The following is a 23,851-nucleotide window of genomic DNA, read 5'->3' on the forward strand; positions in this document are numbered from 1 at the left end:
ATCAATAGCGATTGGCTACCCAGTCCAGAAAACAAGCGTTAATTACATTTCTCGGGTACCAACATACAATAATAAGGAGAAACTGATCATTGTAGGATTTATCCACCGCTACGTAAAAGAGGATTTTGTCGCTTCTGCTCGTGCAAAAAAGAAACTTATTGCTAGCGAAATCGGCTTTGTTGGGAACGCGCAGAATATCTTCATAAACGACCATCTAACCCCAGATTACAAAAAGTTGCTTACCTCTGCAAAGACGTCACTAAAGCCGAAAGGTTATATGTATATATGGGTGAAGTACGGGAAAATACACGTGCGGAAGGACGATGCGTCTAAAATATTCGTTATTAATAATCAGACAGATTTAAACAAACTATTGTAGTGTGTGACTATTATAAAGTAGTACTACACTATTTAAAAACACATATTTTCTATGCGGTTTATTTTCCTATAGATTATAGTAAAACTTTGAGAACCGTACGCTCTGTGGAATGCTGTTTGTTATCGCTGCCTATTGCCCGGCCTGTCACCTGCGCTTATTACTCGTATTACCAGAATGCGTTTGATGTTTATGTTATGCTAAATATGTTTGTCTCCTTTTTGCTTATAGCCAATTATTGCGCTTACGCGTCTTACTATTGTTACTGCTTGCCTTGTCACACTTATGGAATAGTTTCTATGCTTGGTTGGGATTATAAATTTCTATACGTAAATAATTTACTGTTATTGCTAAGTACCTTGTATAAAAATGAGGAAAATTATAAATTTAACACTATTGGGACGAAGTTTGCTTCCGATTGTTATCTGTTATATAATTGTTATTGTGTTTTACCTTTAGTATCTTGTAATGTCTAGTAACTATAAAGGAATACTTTCTGTTTACTATCAAAATGTTAGGGGCCTTCGATCCAAAACTATAGATTTCTATCGCAACATTCTATTGGCCTCCTACGATATAATATTTTTATCAGAGACATGGCTTGTTGACGGTATCGCAGATTCCGAACTTTTCGATAACAGGTATGTGGTTTGGCGGCGCGACCGCGACCTGGCGCTCACGGGCCAGAGTCGAGGAGGTGGTGTTATCATTGCTACGCGGAAAGAATTGGCCGTCAATCCTCAGCCTACCTACCATTCTTCGGCGGAGGACTTATGGCTCACTTTATTAGTTAATAATGGAAAGATTAAGCTACATTTATGTGTTGTTTACTTATGCAAACAAGGGCAGGGCTATTCTTTTTCTAGTCAGCTTTCTAACTTTCTTGATAAACTTGGGGAAGTAATAACTAATAATCCTGAAGATAAATTCCTAATTATCGGTGATTTTAATCTAAGTAGCATTGTGTGGACGTCAAGTAACCGACATTTGTTGCCATCTAATTATACTTCCATAGATGAGTGCAATTTGATCGATGAGCTAAATTATCTTGATTTGTACCAGTATAACGGAGTGTCTAACGTATATGGTAAGATATTGGATCTTGTGTTGTGTAATGACGTAGTGACTGTGTGTGAGTGCCAGAACCCGCTTGTACCCATAGACCCTTATCACAAGGCATTAAGCATTTATGTAACATTCGTTTCTTGTACATCTCTAAAATCCGCACCTGTCATGAAATATTTTTATAACAAAGCCAATTATGATTTAATTAATCTAGACCTTTTAGAGACAGACTGGGATGTCGAGTTCTCTAGCCGTACTTTTGACCAGTGTATTGATTATTTTTATTCAAAATTTAAAGAGTTAAGAGAAAGGTATGTACCTCATAAGTTGATTTCCAAAAACTCGTATCCAGTTTGGTATTCATCCTCGCTAAAGAAAGCCATCAAAGAAAAACATAAGTACCATCGTAGATTTAAGTTATATGGTAACAGGTGTGATTTGCTATCCTTTGAGTGTCAGAGGGAAAGAGTTAGGCGTATGGAAAAGCGATGTTTCTTGGATTATATTGAAACGATTGAAAATAATATGAGTAAAAATCCAAAGCTATTTTGGTCTTTTATAAAATCTCGTTCAAAGTCCTTTGGAATACCAAGTTGTATGCGTTATGGTGGTGTTACTATGAATTCAGGGATTGATATTTGCAATGCGTTTTCTGATTATTTTAAAGCAAGTTTCCTAGATTCTGGAATCCCTGCCGCAAGCGATCCGCATGGTTGTAGCAACGTTAATAAATATACCGACTCGGCTAGTGATATAGCCAGTATCTCTATTGATGGTGACTTGGTTACCCAACTCTTGCTAAGCCTCGATCCTAATAAATCAGCTGGCCCCGATCAGGTGCCAGCCTTGTTTTACATAAACTGTGCCAAAGCATTAACCAAACCCATCTCATTACTGTTCCGTCGTTCATTCGCGGAATGTACCGTTCCCGCGATCTGGAAATCGGCTTTCATAACTCCAGTTTTAAAAAAAGGTTCAAAAACAGATGTTTCCAATTACAGACCGATTTCTAAATTATGTATCTTGGCCAAGGTATTAGAAAGAATAGTCCACATGCAGATTTCGTCAGCATTAAGAAATTGTATAGATAACACTCAACATGGTTTCATACAACGTAGGTCCACGGTGTCCAACCTGGCTCTGTTCAATGACTTTATCTCTGAGTCGATGGGCAATGGTCATCAGGTGGATGTTATCTATACAGATTACAGTAAAGCTTTCGATCGTATTGACCATGATATTCTATTATCTAAGCTTTACTTGATTGGTATTAGAGGGGATCTCTTAAGATGGTTTAAGTCGTACATAAAAAATCGGTGCCAGTCGGTGGTGATTAATAATTATATGTCGAGCTGGGTATCTATCCCAAGTGGAGTCCCCCAAGGGTCTTTATTGGGCCCACTTCTATTTAACATCTTTGTTAATGACATAAGTAGCTGTTTCCAGTTCTCTAAGTTGCTCAGCTTTGCTGATGACATGAAAATTTTTGCTAAAATTAGCTCACCGGCGGATGCATGTGCACTACAATCTGATCTAAGAAGGCTGGATGCCTATTGCATTATAAACAAATTAGATTTGAACCCCACTAAATGTTTTACAGTAACCTTCTCTCGTAAATTAAATAACATTTGTACCCCATATTCACTAAAAAGTAACATTCTTCAGCGAGTTGGAAGCATGAGCGATTTAGGTATTATTCATGACTCCAAACTTATTTTTAGTGAACACATTGATAATATAGTAGGTAAAGCTTCCAGGTCACTTGGTTTTATAATGCGTAGTTCAGTTTGTTTTACCCATCCTAAAACTCTGAAAATCTTGTATTGCGCTTACGTGAGAAGCAAACTAGAATACGCATCTCAAATATGGAATCCTCAGTATCAAATTTATGTTGATAGGGTTGAGAGATTACAGTCAAAATTTATAAAATTCCTTTGTTATAAAATGCGAGTCAACTATAGTTCTATCGACTATCTCAAGCTGTGTAAGAAACATCATTTGATCCCACTTAATAAGCGCCGTGAAATTGCAGATATAGTGTACTTAGTCAATATTATTAAAGGTAATGTAGATTGTCCAAATTTGCTTAATAAGATCTCTTTTAATAGGGGAAGGTGGGGAGGGTCGATCCCTAGGGGACACTTGGTAATCTTCATTTCAAGTTTAACCAGACGACATACAGTTTTTTACGCTAGCAACACTCATTAATTCGTTCCTAACTTCACGTTCTGTCATGGCGCCGTTTGGAACAAGTCAGTGGTTTGCAAGTGGCGGACTATGAAAAATTTGCTGCGTGCTGTATTTAATTTTCGGTAAGTTTTAACTGGATTTATTAAGTAAAATGTGATAGAAAAGCTCTTAGTGAGTATGGTTATTCTATTTGTTGTTTATTGAAGTGTTAATTAACTTTGATTTCATTGAAATACGCGAACGTAAGTTTCGATCACGCCATGTTTTATAACCTGAGTATGTATGGGGAGACTTCGACTTTTTCTTTGGGGGAGACATGATCCCGGGATCATGTCACCCCTAAAGGGATCAAGTCTACTTAGTAATGAACAAAACGTTTCATAATGCTGTAATTTTTTATTGTTTTAGGAAATCATGCGTCGAAAATATACGACCAGAGAAGGTTGAAAACAAAGAATACTGATAGACAAGGAAAGATTAAAAAATGCTGTATCAGAAGTATTAGCTGGTATTACCATTAAAGTGTTTAAAGCCAAATAGTAACTTATTTTTGATGAAGACTGATTAATATAATATAGCTAAGTATTAGCTATTGTTGTTGATTATTACTTAGATGTTTAATTTCGCAAATTAGGTATTTCTAGACTGTTAAAACTTCTGAGATTATAGTTAGCTTGTTACTTGAGTCTCCAAATGTGGTAATGATAAATAAGAGCAATTTACAGTAATCATTATGATTGTTTGGAAGTTTGTTTATAAACAATTAAACTTTTTTTAATTATTATTCTACAGACAAGTGTACTTGTTAGAAGAATTTTTATGTTTGCTACTTCTTTTTGATTTTTTGATGGCGCAATAGTTATTTACGATACAAGTGCGAAAAATAGGAAATTTTGCACGAGTTACGAATTACCTATTCGCACATGTATCCTACAACGTTTTACAGTACATATAACCCTTTAAATTTTCGACATAGTTACATAATGTGCTAATTTACGCTCTACGGGGGAAAAGTAGCACCATATGTACTGTAAAATTGATTACCAGTTTAGTGTTCTTTTTTCGAAAATATAACTAGTTTCTTCTTAAAAATTGAAAGATACGGTTCATTATGTGTTTGATTTCTTAATAGATTAAATTCCTGTTGATCAACTCAATAAATTAACGTGAAATCAACCCTCAAAGTATGGCATTGTCACTTAAAATCTATTTACCTTGTGTCCCCAAGCATGGGAGACTTGATCCCTTTCGCATCAAGACATCTTATTGGCGGAAATATAACTGCTAAGTATGGAAGATACAGTATATGTATGTTCTTTGTGTGTTTACCTAATTCTAGATGCATTGCTAGTTCCGATTCGGGCTATATAATCTGTGAGAATCTGGTATGGGGAGACACGGTAAAAATCTGTTTACCATGTGTCCCCAGAACCTGGGAGACTTGATCCCCCAGGATCAAGGCTCCCAACCAGGGGTAAACATGTCTCCCTTATACAGGGGACACATGGTAAAAGTCTACATTATGGCATTTCTTTAAATAATGGTCTAAATTGTTGCACAATTCTGTTCTAATTCAAAGTATTCATAAATAGATAAATTCTGAATCGTATGGTCTATAAAGCTTTTCAATACTGCTAATAGTTTAAAAAATTTAGTCTAAAATCAAAAGGGGTGATCAACCCTCCTCAGTTTCCCCTATTCCGTCAAGGAGGCTAAGGCATTTTCGTCCCATTAGTAATTACCAAGCTACTACTAGGTATAGGAAAAACAGTTTCATATGCAGGGCAGGCATGAGTTTAAATAAAGTTTCTACAAATTGTGATATCGACATATATAATGATAGCATAGCAGTAATAAAAAATAAATTAATTAGACACTTCATGGGTGACAATAATTCTGGCGCAGGACAAGGCTCGGTGCATTGTTGAATATGTACTCACAGGATTTAACTATTTTTTCTTTTTTTAATTTATTTTTTGTAAAAATGAATCATATATATATATATATATATAGATCTGTTCTTATGCTGTAGGAACTGTATGTGTAAATTAAGATGGGCAAAAACTTTTTATAATTTATTGTATTTTTATAAGTGAGAACCTGTAATTGGCTCTGTAATTCTATTGGAAGTTCTAGATATATATAGCGCTGTTGGTTTTCCATATACTAAAATAAAATAAAATAAATAAAATAAAAATAAATAAACAAACAAATTTCAAACCGGGACCATCGGCTTCGTAGGCAGGGTCACTACCCACTAGGCCAAACCGGTAGTCCAATATCTATCTTATAATTCGGCCACAAAAATAACTCTTTGGTTACCGTCCACTGATGCGTTCACAGGACGACGAGGACTACGAGCCGGACGAGACCGCCATCGAGTGCTACACGACGCCCCTGGACGACAGGGATTGCCCGGTCGACGAGTACGTCAAGTTCAAGGCGGCGCTTTCAGGTGACTCACTGATACACGTATTTTTACTCGAGGGTATTTTTACACTTACTTTTACTTTTAAAAATCCAAGTCATTATCTTAACTGTGGTTGTGCGCGGCCTCGGATCGATTCCTACGCGCCGCGCACCGCACGCGGTGCAAAAAGCCAGTAGGTTGCCCCACGCCGCGCTCGCTTAGGACAAAATGACTTCGCCTCGTAATATGTATTTAATGTCGAATTTATCTATGAAATGTATTTTAAACGTATCTGGAGCATTCCATGGCCGGCTGGACATTTTTCGGCGTTTCAGGCGGGCGATATTTTTCTGTGCATATTTTTGACCATTAGTCACAGACTTGTACCTGCAAATCTTCAGAAAATACGAGTTTGGACCGGAGAACGGTAGACAATTTCATGGAATCCTCCATTCTTACCGTTGTCCAGGCATATTGACACGGCATGGGAGCCTGGGGTCCGCTCGACAACTAATCCCAAGATTTGGCATAGGCACGTGTCAAAAATTAAAAGTAAATTTCTGTTTGTAGGCATATCAACGACGGAGCCGGCGTTGTACCACGCGCTCACCCAAGTGTTGAACGAGGAGCAACAGAAGCTGCTGAGCGCCGTGCTGGTGCTCGCCGACCAGAGGAAAGCGCAGCAGGACAGCAAGCGCATCGAGCAGAGTGGGGGTACGACATACGAATATATATATACACCGTGGGCCAATTAAACCCGACAGATTTTAACCACGCATTCCAAAAAATGTTATATGAGTTCTGCCCAAATTCGCCAAAAAAAAATTTTTTTTTTGCCGAAAAAAAAAACTGCTTTTGCGTTTTCTGCACACGACACGTTATTTATTATTACACCTTGGTGAAAAAAAATCATTACGACGAATAAGTAAAGTTTTTTTTTATTTACAGACGAAAATTACGAGTTTACTTTAAAACTTTAATATCTGTCGGTAGGTATGTCTAAACCAAGTCACATAGTGGCAGCGTCACAGCTAAAAAGGCGTTTTTGACTAAGTTATAAAAGAAACAAATATTAACAGAAATTGTCATTATCTCTAAAACAAGACCGATTTCAGAAAACATTGTATGACATTTTAGTCTCTAAATGCGGTCAAGAATACACCTTTGAAATCTGTCGGGTTTAATTGGCCCACGGTATATATATATATCTGTGGCGACTGGAAGAATGTACAGGAGGCCTTATTGTCCAGCTGACAAACACAAATTATTAAAAAATACTAAATTACATTGACAGACGACCTAGTGTTGCCTTATGATTTTTTTATATCATGATAAAAGTCCGACATCCTTCAGCCAACTCGGAAGTTTTCTCTAGCTTCTAGTGGTTAATGGAGGCTTTTAAAACCATGACACTCGACAAATCTCTTCGCAATCCTAACAAAAGACATGTCAGGGGAAATCCTGACGTGTGGCAATCCTATCCAGAACCCTCAGATCCTGACTAGGGCTTCCAAATACCGGACATCGCACAATACCGGTATTAATACTGAAACTGTCTTCATCAATACCGGGTTACCGGTATTGAATATAAATCGCTTCAACATTGGAGTTTTACTAAAACGCTCACTATAACACCATATATGTCCTTAACGCTTTTAGGGCACTAAATAATCAATGTCGCCATCTGCAATAATTTCATTTTACGCTCCAGCTGCTGTAGGACGGTCCTAACAAGTATGTAAGTGCGAAAGTGCTGTCACTTTCGCTCTTACATACTTCACACGCATACTGACAAGCAGGACAACCCCGAAATAACCCAATTTTATTTTTATTTGTTTATGCTCATTACGTAGGACTGAATCATGTATTAACAACTTCGTACTATTAGTTTGACCCCTGAAATTGAAATAATAAATGAAAGATCGAAATAGACCGTAATAATACCGGTATTTTTTGTATGAAGGTAAAACCGGTACCGAGCCTTGCTGACAAGGGATAAAAATGCGACCATGCTACAGCCGCAGGTTGTCAATATTTTCACATATTTGGTTGAAGCAATCAACCAACTTTTGAAATGTGCCGCCAAAATTGGTTTGACACACTACAGTTCCTTGCTCTTTTTCACTATTCACAGAACTTCAGAATTTATCACCAAATATGTATGACAATGATAATTGTTGGCGCGGGTTCTTGCGAAATGATGTAGTCGACACGATTTGAATTTTTAACAATATTTTAATGATCGGAACGATTAAATACAAGAATTTCGAATGAGAATAATGTATGGACGCGCGACCCAGTGATGCGTGGTGTCGGCGTCGTAGCGGATCGGAGAATGATGGCTGCCGCCGGCCGCGGCACTGCGTAGATGAAGCGTGTATGTGTGCGCGGTGCGCGCACGCACACATGGATGGCGCGTTAACAATAATGTTTCAGTAAATGAATAAATGCGAAATGCGTCTGACGTGTAGTAAGGTTCTGGACACAGCCAAATATAACCATTTAAAGGAGAATAAGGGTTTATACTGCACATTTCCCTTGTTTTTGCAAATACTAGGATACCGGTATTGCATTTAAAATACCGGTATTGAAAATGCCTTAGTAATTTCGGGATCCCGGTATTGCACATAAAATACCGGTATTGAAAATGCCTTAGTAATTTCGGGATCCCGGTATTGCACATAAAATACCGGTATTGAAAATGCGTTAGTAAAGACGGGATCCCGGTATTGAATTTAAAAATTACGGTATTGTGAAATGCGTTAATAAAGACGGGATCCCGGTATTGCATTTAAAACACCGGTATTGAAAAATGCGTTAAAAAAGATGGGATGCCGGTATTGGAGGCAGGGATTGGAAACCGGTATTTTTTGTATCGGAACGAAAATGGTATTTTTTCGTTCTTTATTAATTATTTGATTTTTAATTAGGCAATCTAATAATACGAAGTCGTTATCTAAAACACAACTGAGCCCTACATTTGGAGTATAAAATAAACCGATATATTTAAAAATTAACCCGACACCGACACCGAAACCGAAATATTTTGCAAAAATTTCGAAATATATAAATATTATTTCGAAATTTTTGCAAAAAACCGGTTCCGATCCCTGATTGGAAGCCCTAATCCTCACCTAATGGCACTGAATCATGGAATACTCTTTTCGGAAGCTGTATTTTGTTTTCATTCATTTTTTAACATAATGTTTTTGTATTTTCAGGTTACTCATTCACAGTGCCCGCTCAAGTCCCAACGAAATTCAAGTTCGGATCGTAATCACACAACAGTGCTTCACATACACGAACACAGACAATTATAGTACGTGCGTTAAAACTTATTTATTATCAAAAATGTCGCGTATGGAGCGGAGTCAAGCGTTTAAAACGCATGTTATGTATTGTTAGCATTGAAAATGGAATTTTTCGATAGATTACATAATGTATTTTTATATATCTGTTACGAAAAACCCCGATTACGAGTAACGAATGACTTGCGCTTATAAAGGAGTAGATTAGTTTGCTTGGTGAATCATAGTTGTATATTTTAACAGATATTTTGATCCTTCGTTAATAGTAATTAACTTATCAATGCCTACTTTAAAAAAGGTTTTTAAATTTCATAATTAAGATTTACATTTCTGCTAGTATGTGTACTACAGATACAAAATGTGACGTTCTCAAGCAAAAGGTACCGTAAGGATGAAATTTGCACGAATAACCTGTTAGAGCGTCTTGTCGAAAGCGACAATGTGGTACCTTCTGCTTGAGAACGACACAAATTTTAAATAAAATTTTAAAAATCTGAAAATTCATCCTTGTATTCGTAGCGATGTCCATTTTTTTTTCGCTACATACATGGCAAAATACTCTATTTGTTAAGTTAACTCAAATAATGAATTAAATAGCAAAGGTTGTTGAATGTTTTCGTTCCCATGGTGCAGGCACTGCGCACGTTTTTAATAGTTATTTACGATACAAGTGAAGAAAATAGGAAATTCGCAACCAGTATTTAAATCGACACGAGTTGCGAACTACCTATTCGTACGTGTATCGTACAACGTTTTACATGTACTTTTGCATTTAGGTATAGAAGTAACATCGGCGTGAAGGCCCGGCCTAGAAATTTGCGGCTAACGCATATATGCGGTATTGGCGGTCGATGTATGTATGGTTGACGATATAATAAAAACAGATCAACTTGTTTTGAGCAAAGATTCATTTATTTTGTGAATGGTTCAACTCTTTGTACTACGTTATATTAAGTATATGATCCATTATGGCTGGAGCTTATAACTGCCATAATAATTGATTGGTTATTTTCAATACGACCGTAACTATGGCAACGTGTGACAGAAGTTGATTCACCCATATCAAAGATATATTGATTGAGATGTGTAACATCTAAGACAATTTCGTGCTTCGAATTTGACAGGTAAACAAGATGGCGCTGTACAGCTCCATACATTTTGCGGTAACTGACTGGAAAAGTTGACGTTTGACAATTTGACCGCAAAACATGGCGCAGTACAGCGCCATCTGTTTTCGATGTTAAACTAAGGGGCGCAGTTTTTTCCTAATATAATAACAATTCAGCCTATACGTCCCACTGCTGGGCACAGGCCTCCTCTCATGTGCGAGAGGGCTCGGGCTATAGTCCCCACGCTAGCTCAATGCGGATTGGGGACTTCACACACACCTTTGAATTTCTTCGCAGATGTATGCAGGTTTCCTCACGATGTTTTCCTTCGCCGAAAAGCTAGTGGTAAATATCAAATGACATTTCGTACATAAGTTCCGAAAAACTCATTGGTACGAGCCGGGATTTGAACCCGCGACCTCCGGATTGAAAGTCGGACGCCATATCCACTCGGCTAACACCGCTTTTTAGTTTTTTCTTAGTTTTACCTAAATTACAATCAATCCTGTTTAATATAACATGACTGTCAAGATAAAGTGTAAGACACCTAACCGAGGCAAGGGTTTCACCTCGGAATGAGAAACTCCTATCTTCGTTCTGGCTCTCTAAAAATTCACTGAAAAATAACATAATTTTGACAAAGAGGGGTCATGTTTTGTACTAAAGGACCATGGGCAAATTTGTATGGGCATTGTCCCCACCCACCAACAGAAACGAAACATGTCTCATTCAATAGGTCTTGGCAACCTGATGATTTGTTACTATGACGAGGATCGCCTGCAACTGTCAATGAAATGAGCGAAAAATATATAAAAACAAAATACAGTTTTCCAAGAAAACCCCATGCATACGATCCTCGTCATAGTAACAAATTCAATTTTTTCAATTCAAATATACTTTATTCATGTAGGCCTAGCAACAAGCACTTATGAATAGTAAGACAGTATTACATATAATTATCTTAATCTAATTATCAGAGCAATTTATTCATGTTGTAAACATTATTCCATATATAATACTAATGAATATAATTCATAGATCAAATTTAAAACTAAAACTTTCACAAAATACAGTCATACAAAAAAAAAATATATAAAAAATACTAGATTGTTTCTAGAATAGTATTCTAGACTAGTTTCTAGACTTCAAATCATCAGATTGCCAAGATCTATTGAATGAGACATGTTTTGTTTCTGTTGGTGGGTGGGGACATTTCTGCCCATGGTCCTTTGTCTCAGTTAAACGTTTGAGGGAGAATCAACTTTTTAGCGTCACTCGTTGCCATGGTTACGATTAGTTGTCCAGGGGACAAAAGTTCATTGAAATACTGATTTTATGGTACTTAAATGTATCAAACTTGTGTTTTTGTGGTCGTTATAACCAATGTCCATAATGGGCCCCCTACTAAGCATGTTAATAGAACTGCATACAACGTCTCTTCAAACAAACTGTGCCACTGTTGTCCCTTGGACAACTGGACAGGATAACAAAACAAAAAAAGTTGATTCACCCTTGAATGAATCTTTACCATGCGTTGACAGTTGGTCAGCGTCTCGTTTAGGTTAATTCCAGTGACTAGTTATAAGAAACCACGTCTAATCGTCTGTGTTCGTTGTTACAATCGTTGATTTTATTTATTGGTTAATCGCTTAACGCGTTTATATTTTGTACTGTCTACAAGTACAGTCAATTTATTAAATATAGATACGGACAAGCTGCCAAAAATAATGTATACACTACCTTAATATGTGGGCAATGAAAACGTGTATACATATTTTTGGCATTTGGTTCGCATCGATATTATCGGACGTGACAGTACATGCGCAAAGGCGGAACAATCTAAAGACTTATCCTTCCGCAGCCCGGAGGCCTATACAAAGGTCGCCCGGTTCGTTGAATTGACAAATCAAAATTATGAATCCACACAAATTATAAAAAACCTTTATAATTTGTATTCGAACACCGAGCAATTCCAATTATTTAGTCATTAATGTCTACTTTTGTTAGCGATTTACTTGACTTTTTCTAAAAATCTTAGTCTAAATATGTGCGCCGGAAAGCACAAGTGTTATTTTAAACGTCATCTATGAAAATATGACGTTTACCAAAGATTTGAGTAAGATGTGTAAAATCTAAGACAATTTCGTGCTTCGAATTTGACAGGTACACGAGATGGCGCTGCACAGCTCCATACATTTTGCGGTAACTGACTGTGAAAAGTTGACATTTGACAATTTGACCGCAAAACATATGGCGCAGTACAGCGCCATCTGTTTTCGATGTCGAACTAAGGGGCACGTTTTTTTCTTAGACTACCTCTCTATTACAATCAATTCTCTTTGCGTATACTTAACACTAACGCTGTCTGGGCTATCAAAATCGTTGCTAACTTAGCTTGGTTGGACTTTACTATTCGAAAATAATATACATGCACTAAATATTTAACCCTTAGAATGCCACGGTTATCGTGCGCGACGCGTCATAGTGAACCTTATCGGGAAGTACTAAGGTCGATATTGGGCTGAAGCCACGTGGGCGGTCAAAGGGTTAAATGAAACACTCATAATATTAACCCTTTACCAGACTAAGGGAGATATATTTCCCACTTACGGCACTTCAAATTTGTGTTCTATTTTCGATGAGTAAGACTGACATTCGATTTTCATTTTTGAACTGTCAGCCTGGTAAAGGGTTAAGTAAAACATAGAATAGGGTTGTTTCAAATTTTTTGAAACGCTCGTATTACGTTCTATATTAACTAAAAGTTGCCCTAAAATTCAACTTTTATACTATAAACGGTTTTAAATATGTTAAATTAACGAAATATATTTTGACAGATGCTTTCGCGCCCAAAACGCTCTTTGAAAATTGTGTGACGTCACAGTTTACGGTTTGACACTTAACTACATACGTAGATGATACGAACTGTCAACTGACATTTGTCATTTGTTGTTTATCGCCTAACTGTCAACAGTGTCAATCCGAGAGTTGTGACGTCATCAGAATCTTCAATGACGTTTCGAGTTTGGTCACGTGACGTGTGCCAAAAGATATTTTAAATTCAATATTTACAAAAATATGGTCATTACAGGTCCGCTAAAAGTAGTTTAACATGTTCTTATAATCCAAAAGAATTTATTGGGATACAATTCTGCCCTAAGATTTGTAGATGGAAACAACCCTATTGTCCCCCTTAGTCCAATGAACGAAGAAATCTAATAACAAGTTTATTTTGAAATGAATTTCTATCCTATTTTCTATCCTCAAGACGAAAGTGGAGGGCCCTCGCTAAATCGCCTTTTCATACACACGTAAACCTCATTTTCCTCTCTGAATATTAATATTATTCAAAATGTTTTGATAGAATTTGTTGTATACCAACCACAGGTATGCCTTTACGTTTTTTTTCGAATTTATGATTATTATACGAGTTAGGAGCATTTGAAAATATGTATGAAATTTTCGTTTTTAATTTATACAATAATCAAAAAAAATTAAAAAAGTCAAACGTCCCGGTTAAATTTACATCAAATTGTGTTAAAATATTTTCCATATTGTCAATATCCGAGGAAAACGGGGAACACGTTTGTATGAAGAAGCGGTCGTCTTCTTTCCTCTTAAACGTGACTTCGAGTCAGCCTTCCTATTGTGGATGCAATGTTTCCTAATATAAAACTAACCGGCCATACATAATGGTGCTTTAAACTAATTATTTAATATAAGAATAATTTGTCGTCCGTAAATGGAAGGATATGCTGAAGTTATTATAGCAAAGAGACCCAGGAATCTTCGTAAATTGCATTATATACAGTCGACAACATTATTTTTTATATACAACTTAATGTTGGTTGAACTGTGCACATATTTGAGGCTAGAAATCACATGTATTGAAAAAAAAACACGATATACTTAGCATGCTAAAATTATTTATGTACGTTGGAACATTTAAAACGGGTGAGTTTGTGACCCGTTTTCTTTGTAGGTGTACAATGAGTTGAGTACATTTTTGTTTTTATGCGTATATTTAAGTGTAAGTGTTTATACGAATGGTATATTTTTGTTTTGAACTGTCACTTGTAGTTTGCCCGCGTTTATATCACTAAAAGTGCATAATTTTGAAAGTTTTTACGTGTCGTGGTATATGACCACAATATCAGTACCCCTAGTGTAAATTTAATCGACATCATAACTTGACGAACGAGTTTGCGTTAAGTCTAATTTTGTATATGATTTTGAGTTTCCAAAACGTCCCGCTTGGCGCGCTCTTTCTAAATCCAATACAAAATGAGACTAAACGCAAACGCGTACGTCACGTTTCGAAATCGAATTTATTTACACTAGGGGTACGGATATCAGGGTGCGTAGACACCAATGCCAATCGTTTAGGGTCCGTAGCGTAGTTATCTCTCTCTATCACTCTTAGTGCGACAGAGACAGATGCTAGACCACGGGCCAGGAGCATATTTCGTCAGTCCGCGCCAACCGGCTGATACTGTTTTAAATTAAAAAAAACCGTCAGCATTAAAATATTCCCTGCTATAGTAAAAAAACATATTATACATTCGCTATTTCGTTGTAGTCATTTTTCGATAAAGTAATTGATATATTTACGACCTTATAGAATAAGCTAGCGCAAAAGCATATTTACTACGGGCGAAGTATCGCGATGAGCGCGGGTTTCGAGAAGGAAGCAAGCGACGTATGTGTAGATTTTATTGAACGATGCGTCACCTGAGGAAAGGGGACTGCCGTTGTTCCATACAAACATGGTCCCCATTTTCCTCTTTGGATATTAACAATAGCTATGCCCCTACGAATTTTTAAATGATCCTTACTCTTATAATAATTTAGTACCTGGGCGACCGAGCTTTGCTCGGTTATAACTATTTATTGTAATATGGTGGTGTATAGGTGATAATCTTAACTACATTTTTTTTACTAAATTAAACTTGTCTAAAACAATATAAATTAAAAAAAAATATATAAACTTGAACATATAAAAAAAAAACAAAAGTTAGTCACCGGGCAAGATTCGAACCCTCGTTTAGCAGTCCGCGTCTTAACCCGCTGGACCAGACGGACAGTGGCCGGCAACACGAAATTAGCGACCATTTTCTGCGTCGAAAGAAAAACGCATGAAAACTTAAAAACACGCCTTTTCCCAAACATAAGACTAATCTAGATAGATTGTATACCCCCAAAAACCCCCATATACCAAATTTCAGCGAAATCGTTAGAGCCGTTTCCGAGATCACAGATATATATATATATATATATATATATATATACAAGAATTGCTCGTTTAAAGGTATAAGATAAAAATCAAACGTATGAACGGAGTTGTGATTGATATACAACGAATTGTACCAAAATATTTTCAATAATTTTGATATCCAGATAGGAAAACGAGGGCTATGTTTGTATGATAAGCGATTTTGGTCCTAAGCAACTTCCATATTGATGGTCTCTGTGACGAGGGACAAAATGGTGCTGAAGTTAAATTATTTGACTGTATGTCGATTGAACAGCGAATGGAGCAATTGTCCACTTTTATTGCAGTTAACTGTTGGGCGGAGATTTTATTTTATTTATTTTTAGTTTTTAGTTTTTTCTTTTTTTTTTGACAATTGCGATCATTTGCTAATCATTCGTAAATACAGTTCAATATTTCTTAACCCTTTACCAGGCTAAGGGATATATATTTCCCACATGCGGCTCTTCAAACATGTGTTCTATTTTCGATGAGTAAAACTGACATTAGATTGTCATTTTTGAACTGTCAGCCTGGTAAAGGGTTAACGCATTCACGGCCGACGTTTTCCCGTTCTACCGTTTTCCCGCTTTGTAGAGAGCGACTACGAACAGAGCGCCCGCCGAGCGGGTTCCCGGCACTTAAATGGAGGTTTCGGAATAGGTACCTAAAGTATTCAGTATTGGTGTCAGCTATAGCAGATTGTTTGGGCGGTGTTTTAATTTATTTTTTCGTTTATTATTTATTATTATTTTTTAGCTGACACGCTTACCCAGGAATGTCTTTAGTCTTAACACTAGAGTCATTAAGGATTAATAACATATTCGAAACCTCAATTTTAATATTATGATGTGTCCGCAACGGCAAAGTGGGTGCCAGCTTGAATATTAAATGTTCAGTGGTCAAATATTCCGAAATAAGTGAGCGATATCAATGATTTATAATTTAAAAATGAAGCCTGACCGGTAATATATGATCACGCGCCATATTGCGGAATCTCATTGAAACTAAATTTTTCATACTAAACTGAACTGTCACCCTATACATGAGAATAACAGCGCCCTCTTGACAATGATCATATACACGGTGTTTTTTTTGATTTGCGTTAATTTCGAGGGTGCATTCCTGAGCTTAAATTAAGTAACTTTCTCAAAGACACCGATATTCTAATTAACTCCATTTCGGAGATAATCAATCATTAATTTTTACCTTATAAGGCCCTTACGAGCGTGTACACTTGCCTTAGGGCCTGTTTACTTATTGATTAGTGTTTAGTGCGAGTTCATACATTTGCTACTAAACGTAAGTACTATCTCGGACGATCGACGTTCGAAATGACATTGATATGTCACAGTTTTCAATTGTTTGGTTGAGTTAAATGTAATGCCCGTGTTACAACAACGCTATATGCAACATTTAGTTACTTATTATAAAAAAAAAATAGTAAAAAAAAAAACAAAAAAAAAAATATTTTTTTTTTTAAATTAACTATGCCATTTAGTTTTCTTAAACGTACTTACCGATACCCCGAAGTTAACGAAATTCAATAAAAACACGGTGTATTTATGGTAAAACCTTACGGTTCTGTTTTCTCGCCATGAATAGACAACGCAGCGGGCATGGTTTATTTTAACAACTTGATAATGTACACAGTATAAAGTCGAATATAGCGATCTCTATATATGAATAGCGTTTGTTAAGTAGGTGTCGAGTTTTGCTGATTACAGACAGCTATCATATTTATTTGTTTTATTTTATTTATTATATATTTTCGGTTGATTTTCGTCTGAAAACGCACTTGTTGCCTATCTCATGGATATATCCTAAATTTCGTACACTGGTGACAAGATGGATCCAGTTGTGACCAGTTACATGAGATATTCATTTCATTATCATATTTTATGTCGAAATATATTGATTAGGAACTAAAACTGAATCTATCAATACTTTCTCGAATCGATAGAAAATCGGATTGTTGACAATTTTTTTTTGAATTCATTGAAAATTTTTATTCATTAACTAGCTGCAAAACCCGGCGTTGCTCGGGTTAAAATAAATCGCATGTTTAATGGTATAAAAAATATTTGAGGATGCATTTTTTAACGTAGATAATATAGATTTCTATCTTAGATATTGAAAGACTTAGTCGACCATTAAATATGCGGTGTATAGAAAGTATATTTAATTAATTAACTAATTAACTAATTGAAATAATCATAAGTTAGAATAAAAAACACCTTAGTAAATGGAAAATTTATGTTTTATTCACACAATTATTTACATATGATATTCTACATACTACATATATGATAAATACATTAACATATTACACGTTATATTATACATTTACATTTTGTTTAATTTTTCTATAATACTTTCTTATAGACTACATTTATTGTTTTATTGCCCGGGCTGTAGATGAACAAATTTCGAGGTGATCCTGCTCGTGAGCATGCAACGTATAATTGACCATGTGCAAAGCAGGGTTCCTTTAAGTCAACGCCACAGTATTTGAATGTTTGGCCCTGTGCTTTGTTGATGGTCATACTGTAAGCCAACTTCACCGGGAATTGTAAACGTTTAAACGTAAAGGGCAATCCATTTGATATTAAAGGTATTCGTGGTATAAATACTATTTGTCCTTTTTCTTTACCAGTCATTATACTGGCTTCGATGATGTTATTTTGTAGCTGTTTAATACAGAGTCTCGTACCATTACACAATTTTGGCGAGTTCAGATTTCGTAATAGAATAATTGGTGAACCAACTTTCAATTTAAGGCAGTGCAATGGCATTCCTGGAACATTTAGTGAATTCAAAAATTCAGAAGGAAAATTTACGCTTTCTTGTTCATCAGTCATTGTATCGATTGAGTTGTAGATTTTCTCTTCTCCCGGAATCATTTCCTGGATGATGTTGTTGATGCTATTGACAATGTCGTTTTTCGTGGCTAGAATAATGCGCTCCCGTAACCATTCTGAATTAGTATAATTTTCAGCAATACTTGGATACACTTCATTTATAAGTTGTTCCGGTGTTTCAACAGCATTACATAACTCATTAGTTAGTGTGATTTGGCCAGTATTTTCGTCTATTGGATAAGTGCCCTCTCCTATTTGTAAAAGTTTTTCAGCAAATTCTTGGGCCTTTTCATCTCCTGAAATCTGTGCTCTCATATTTGTTGTTAATTTAATTATTTTTACCTGTTCCCATATGAACGACTTCTTCAGGCAAGCGTTAATTTCATCTGCCGGCGTTGATTTCGGAATGACAGGTAGCGTTTGACGGAAATCGCCTGATAGTATTAACAATACACCTCCCATTATATTCGTGTTGTCGCGTAAATCTTGAAGTGTTCTGTTTAGTGCTTCTAGGGATTTTCTATGAGCCATTGTGCTTTCATCCCATATAATGGCTTTGCACTGTTTTAATATTTGTCCACGTGCCGATGATTTTGTGATGTCACATACCGGGAATTCGTAGTTAGCTACATCTAATGGTAATTTTAAACCAGAATGTGCCGTTCGTCCACCATCCATAAGTGTTGCCGCTATTCCAGATGATGCTAGGGCGAGAACGATTTCTTTATTTGCACGGATTTCAGCTAGAATTAAATTTATCAAAAATGTTTTCCCGGTGCCACCAGGTGCGTCTAAAAATATTATACCACTTCGCTGATTTTTATAATAATCCATTATTATGTCGTAAGCTTGTTTTTGACTCTCAATTAATAAGGGTTTGTTGTGTTGGATGTAAAGCCTCAATTCGTCGATATTATAATTTGTTTCTCTTAAAAATTCACTGTTCATAACATCCAAATGATTTCGTTTAGGAGATTGAACACCTAGTTGTATTAACGTTTGGTTAGAAATTGCTAAACATTTATCTTCTATCAATATCAAAGCTTTGTTAAAAATTTCTTCATTAAAATTAATTTCTAAGTCCGGATTTTGCTGTCGTAAATCAGCCAAGATGTCATCGCTCATATATTCTCGATATTTAAGCCATAGTCGATTTGGATTAGAAGGATTACATGTAGTTAATATGATTGCAAATAGCTCACGAATTTGACTTGCTGTTGCCGTTTGGGCTGCTTCATTCATAGCTAACTCCCAATGATTATCGTTTTCTAGTAGACCCAATCTTTGACATGCTTCACGATATGTCTCACAAATGTAACCATTGACAGTTTTTAGGTCTTCAAAACACGTTGGACCACGAATAGTGTGAAGTAATAAGCGTAGATAGAAACATTCAGCGTTTTTTGGATGCACTGTGTAGACTCGTCCTATTGTGTTACTCTTGAACACTCCATCATGTCCTTCTACTTGCATTCCACGTTTTCGAGGATTAAATTGTTTACTTGTTGTATCCCATGTATAATAGCTGGGTACTTCTGAGTAAAGTAAAGTCTTAGCAAATTGGTCTTTCTGGCATAATTCAAAAAATGCTGTTAAAGTTGTTCGAGTTGGTGGTTCCGTCGCAACTTTTTGTGCTGTTTCTGTTGTAAAAAACACACGTTGTCCATTTTCTAGGTGGACGGATAAATGTTGAACCGGTGGATCTCGATCGTGTATTGGAAAACTTAAAATTCGCCAAATTGCTTCGTTGGTATTAATGTAACGACCCATTTGATACTGTACTATTTCATCATGCTGGTTTTCATTGGTTAACGTAAAAACAGCCATATCACTGCCTTTGTTAATATATTTGCATACATATTTTATAGATTTAACAGAACTGCAGTATTCAACATTGATATGGGCATTGAACATTTTAGATAAAAGTGGATTATATGGTACTACCCATTGATTATTAACTTGAATTTCTGCATTACCTCGTATTTTAATTTTAGCTGTAAATCCGCCTTGTTCTGGTGATCGACGTCTATATTTAGGATATCCGTCTTCGCCTGTAACTGTTTCGTTCAAAAATGGCTTTGGATAACGTTTCGTACATTTTCCATCTTTCATACACGGAGAATTTCTATTTAGCTCACCACACGGGCCATGAACCATATTTTTTACGATTATACTATAAAGATCAGAATCTTCTTCCGGGTTTGGAAATTCAGCTTTGATGATATCATCTATTTGATTCGGTTGAATTTTATTTTGGAGCCAAATTAAGTTGTGTGAATGTGGCAATCCTCGTTTCTGCCATTCAATTGAAAACATCCAGCAGATAACAACACCAAATATTTGATTTTTCACAATGGCGTCTATAAATTTAATTTGTTTTTGACGGAAAACTCGGGCAACAATATCATGTCGATCGCTGGCCGTCTGACCATATTGTAATTCTTCTTTGATTTCCATCCATGAAGAATTACATGTGAATGTTATAAATAAATCTGGTCTGCCGTGTTTCCTAACATAAGTTATTGCATCTTGAGCATATTCATGCATGTGACGTGGACTTCCAGTGAATGTCGATGGCAAGATGACCAATTTTCCCATGTTATCGACGTTTCCATCATTTATCATTGCATCTTTCAAATGGATGTATTCATCCGAACGCAACTTTCGTTGATTATGGCGAATAAAATCTAATCTTTCCGTTTCAATTTTAGCATACATGTCTACAATAAACTGCTGAAATAGCTGCCGACAGTTTAAAATATGGTTATATTCACCATTTCTAGTCATAATTCGATAAGCATAGAATTGCATAGCTGATACTTTTTTGTTAGTTTCGACACCTGTAGCTGGATTGATTTGTTGAATATTGAAATGATAACCATCCTCACCTTGCCAAAAAATTAGCGGATATTGTAGCGCATCATAACTACGATGTGTTTCAGCAATACGTTGCAATTTATTACTTCGACGTTGAATAATAATATCACGACGACTACATTCGTTATCAACAATGACTACGGTAACTTCGTTCGTTTGAGGTGCATTAAACCTTCGTTCGTGTTGACCGGCTGGTCTTTTATCTGCTCGAATGACGATCTTATAATTATCTGCAGCCATTTGGTCTAGAGAAGTCTTGAACACATTGATTAGTTGATTATGATTATGAAGTAGACGTTGTAATTTTTGAATAATATCTCGTTGCAGTCCCTGAAAGTTAGAGCAACGTTGGTCTGTTTCAAGTTCATCGTTACCAACAAAGTATATTTGAAGAAATTTTGGAGATTCATTAGACATCGGCAAAAGAGAGCCTAATCGGTGATAAATTTGGCCTTGAACCTTAAAAACCGGGCTGAAATTTTCTTCCTGACATATTAATGAAGCTCCAAATGAAGTCATTTGAAAACAACAGTTGTATCGACGTATATTTTGTAGAAAATGATTGGAATCTGGTGTTTCTCCAGTCATATATGCGAGTAATTGAGGTGGTGGTACATCTAGTGCTGGTAAATTGACTTTACCACTCGAGCAGCATATACCAGCAGTTTCGCCTTTAAATTTCCGGGCACGACAATACTCGCATATCGTATCCATTTTTCCGATGACAATATTTGGATGTTCACTGTATTGTTTTTTGCAATCATAATGGAAAGCCTGAAGTTCTAAACTTCCAACTTTACATGAAGCAGCTCGTCGTTGGCGTAAAGTAGCCATTCTTTCTTTTTTTTTGGTATTTTCCAGTTCACGTTGATCAGCAGATTGACGATTTCTGAGTGATCTTACTCGACATCTGGTTTCTTCATTAATACGTGCTCTTTCCTCTTCGGTTAAATTTTCTCTAATTCTTTTTACTCCTTTACGAATGTTTAAAACACGTTTTTCTTTTTGTTCTTCTGTTTCATTTTGACGTGCTATTTTTCTTCTTTTTGAAACCACTTTGGGTTTTGTAAATACTTTTTTTCGCCTTGGCATTGTAAATATAAAAAAAGTAATAAAATTAATCAAAACGAATATCTTGGTTGTTACAATGATAAAACTAACGAAAAGTTACTCACTTTCGGTTTATATACCGTTGAAAATCGAAATTTCTAGTATCAGAACACTCTAGAATAGTCAAATAGTTTTTACTTTTTCATTTGTTCAAATCACTTCAATTTATGTAATCACTGTTCACTCTTGGCTTCAATTGATCTTTTCGCGACTGTAAACACGGTTCAACTGACAAAAAGTCACTGATTTTCGGTTTATATACCGTTGGAAATCGAAATTTCTAGTATCAGAACACTCTAGAATAGTCAAATAGTTTTTACTTTTTCATTTGTTCAAATCACTTCAATTTATGTAATCACTGTTCACTCTTGGCTTCAATTGATCTTTTCGCGACTGTAAACACGGTTCAACTGACAAAAAGTCACTGATTTTCGGTTTATATACCGTTGGAAATCGAAATTTCTAGTATCAGAACACTCTAGAATAGTCAAATAGTTTTTACTTTTTCATTTGTTCAAATCACTTCAATTTATGTAATCACTGTTCACTCTTGGCTTCAATTGATCTTTTCGCGACTGTAAACACGGTTCAACTGACAAAAAGTCACTGATTTTCGGTTTATATACCGTTGGAAATCGAAATTTCTAGTATGAGAAAACTCTAGAACATTCCGAGGTACTTAATTACGATCTGGATCGTCAGGATTAATTTCAATAGTTGCACACATTTCGGAACTTTCTAGAAGCTTCTAGATTATTCTAGTCATTTCTAGAACTATCTAGAGCATTCCATATCGATTTTTACACTTGCAAACAATTTTGAATCTTTCTAGATATTTCCAAACATTTCTAGAACTTTCTAGATCATTCCAGAAATTTTTAGAACTTTCTGGAACATTCTAGATCGATTCTAGCAGTCACACACAATTTTGGAACTTTTTAGATCATTCCAGAAATTTTTAGAACTTTCTGGAACATTCTAGATCGATTTTAGCAGTCACACACAATTTTGGAACTTTTTAGATCATTCTAGAAATTTTTAGAACTTTCTGGAACATTCTAGATCGATTTTAGCAGTCACACATAATTTTGGAACTTTTTAGATCATTCTAGAAATTTTTAGAACTTTTTGGAACATTCTAGATCGATTTTAGCAGTCACACACAATTTGGGAACTTTCTAGATCATTCTAGAAATTTTTAGAACTTTCTGGAACATTCTAGATCGATTTTAGCAGTCACACACAATTTTGGAACTTTTTAGATCATTCTAGAAATTTTTAGAACTTTCTGGAA

At 35.8% G+C, this 23,851-nt stretch overlaps 1 protein-coding gene across 1 annotated transcript in view; it reads left to right on the plus strand.

Moving 5' to 3' along the window:
* The window catches only part of LOC133534014 (importin-7-like), a 37,306-nt gene extending 24,408 nt beyond the window's left edge, over positions 1–12,898 (plus strand). Inside the window, exons 4-6 of the mRNA XM_061873105.1 lie at positions 5,975–6,086; positions 6,612–6,755; positions 9,263–12,898. Of these exons, the coding sequence (XP_061729089.1) occupies positions 5,975–6,086; positions 6,612–6,755; positions 9,263–9,318 (312 nt within the window). The 3' untranslated portion in view covers positions 9,319–12,898. The remainder of the gene's footprint in view (positions 1–5,974; positions 6,087–6,611; positions 6,756–9,262) is intronic.
* The last annotated feature ends 10,953 nt before the right edge of the window (positions 12,899–23,851 follow it).

The sequence above is a fragment of the Cydia pomonella genome, unplaced genomic scaffold (assembly GCF_033807575.1).
Source record: "Cydia pomonella isolate Wapato2018A unplaced genomic scaffold, ilCydPomo1 PGA_scaffold_34, whole genome shotgun sequence".
Taxonomy (NCBI): domain Eukaryota; kingdom Metazoa; phylum Arthropoda; class Insecta; order Lepidoptera; family Tortricidae; genus Cydia; species Cydia pomonella.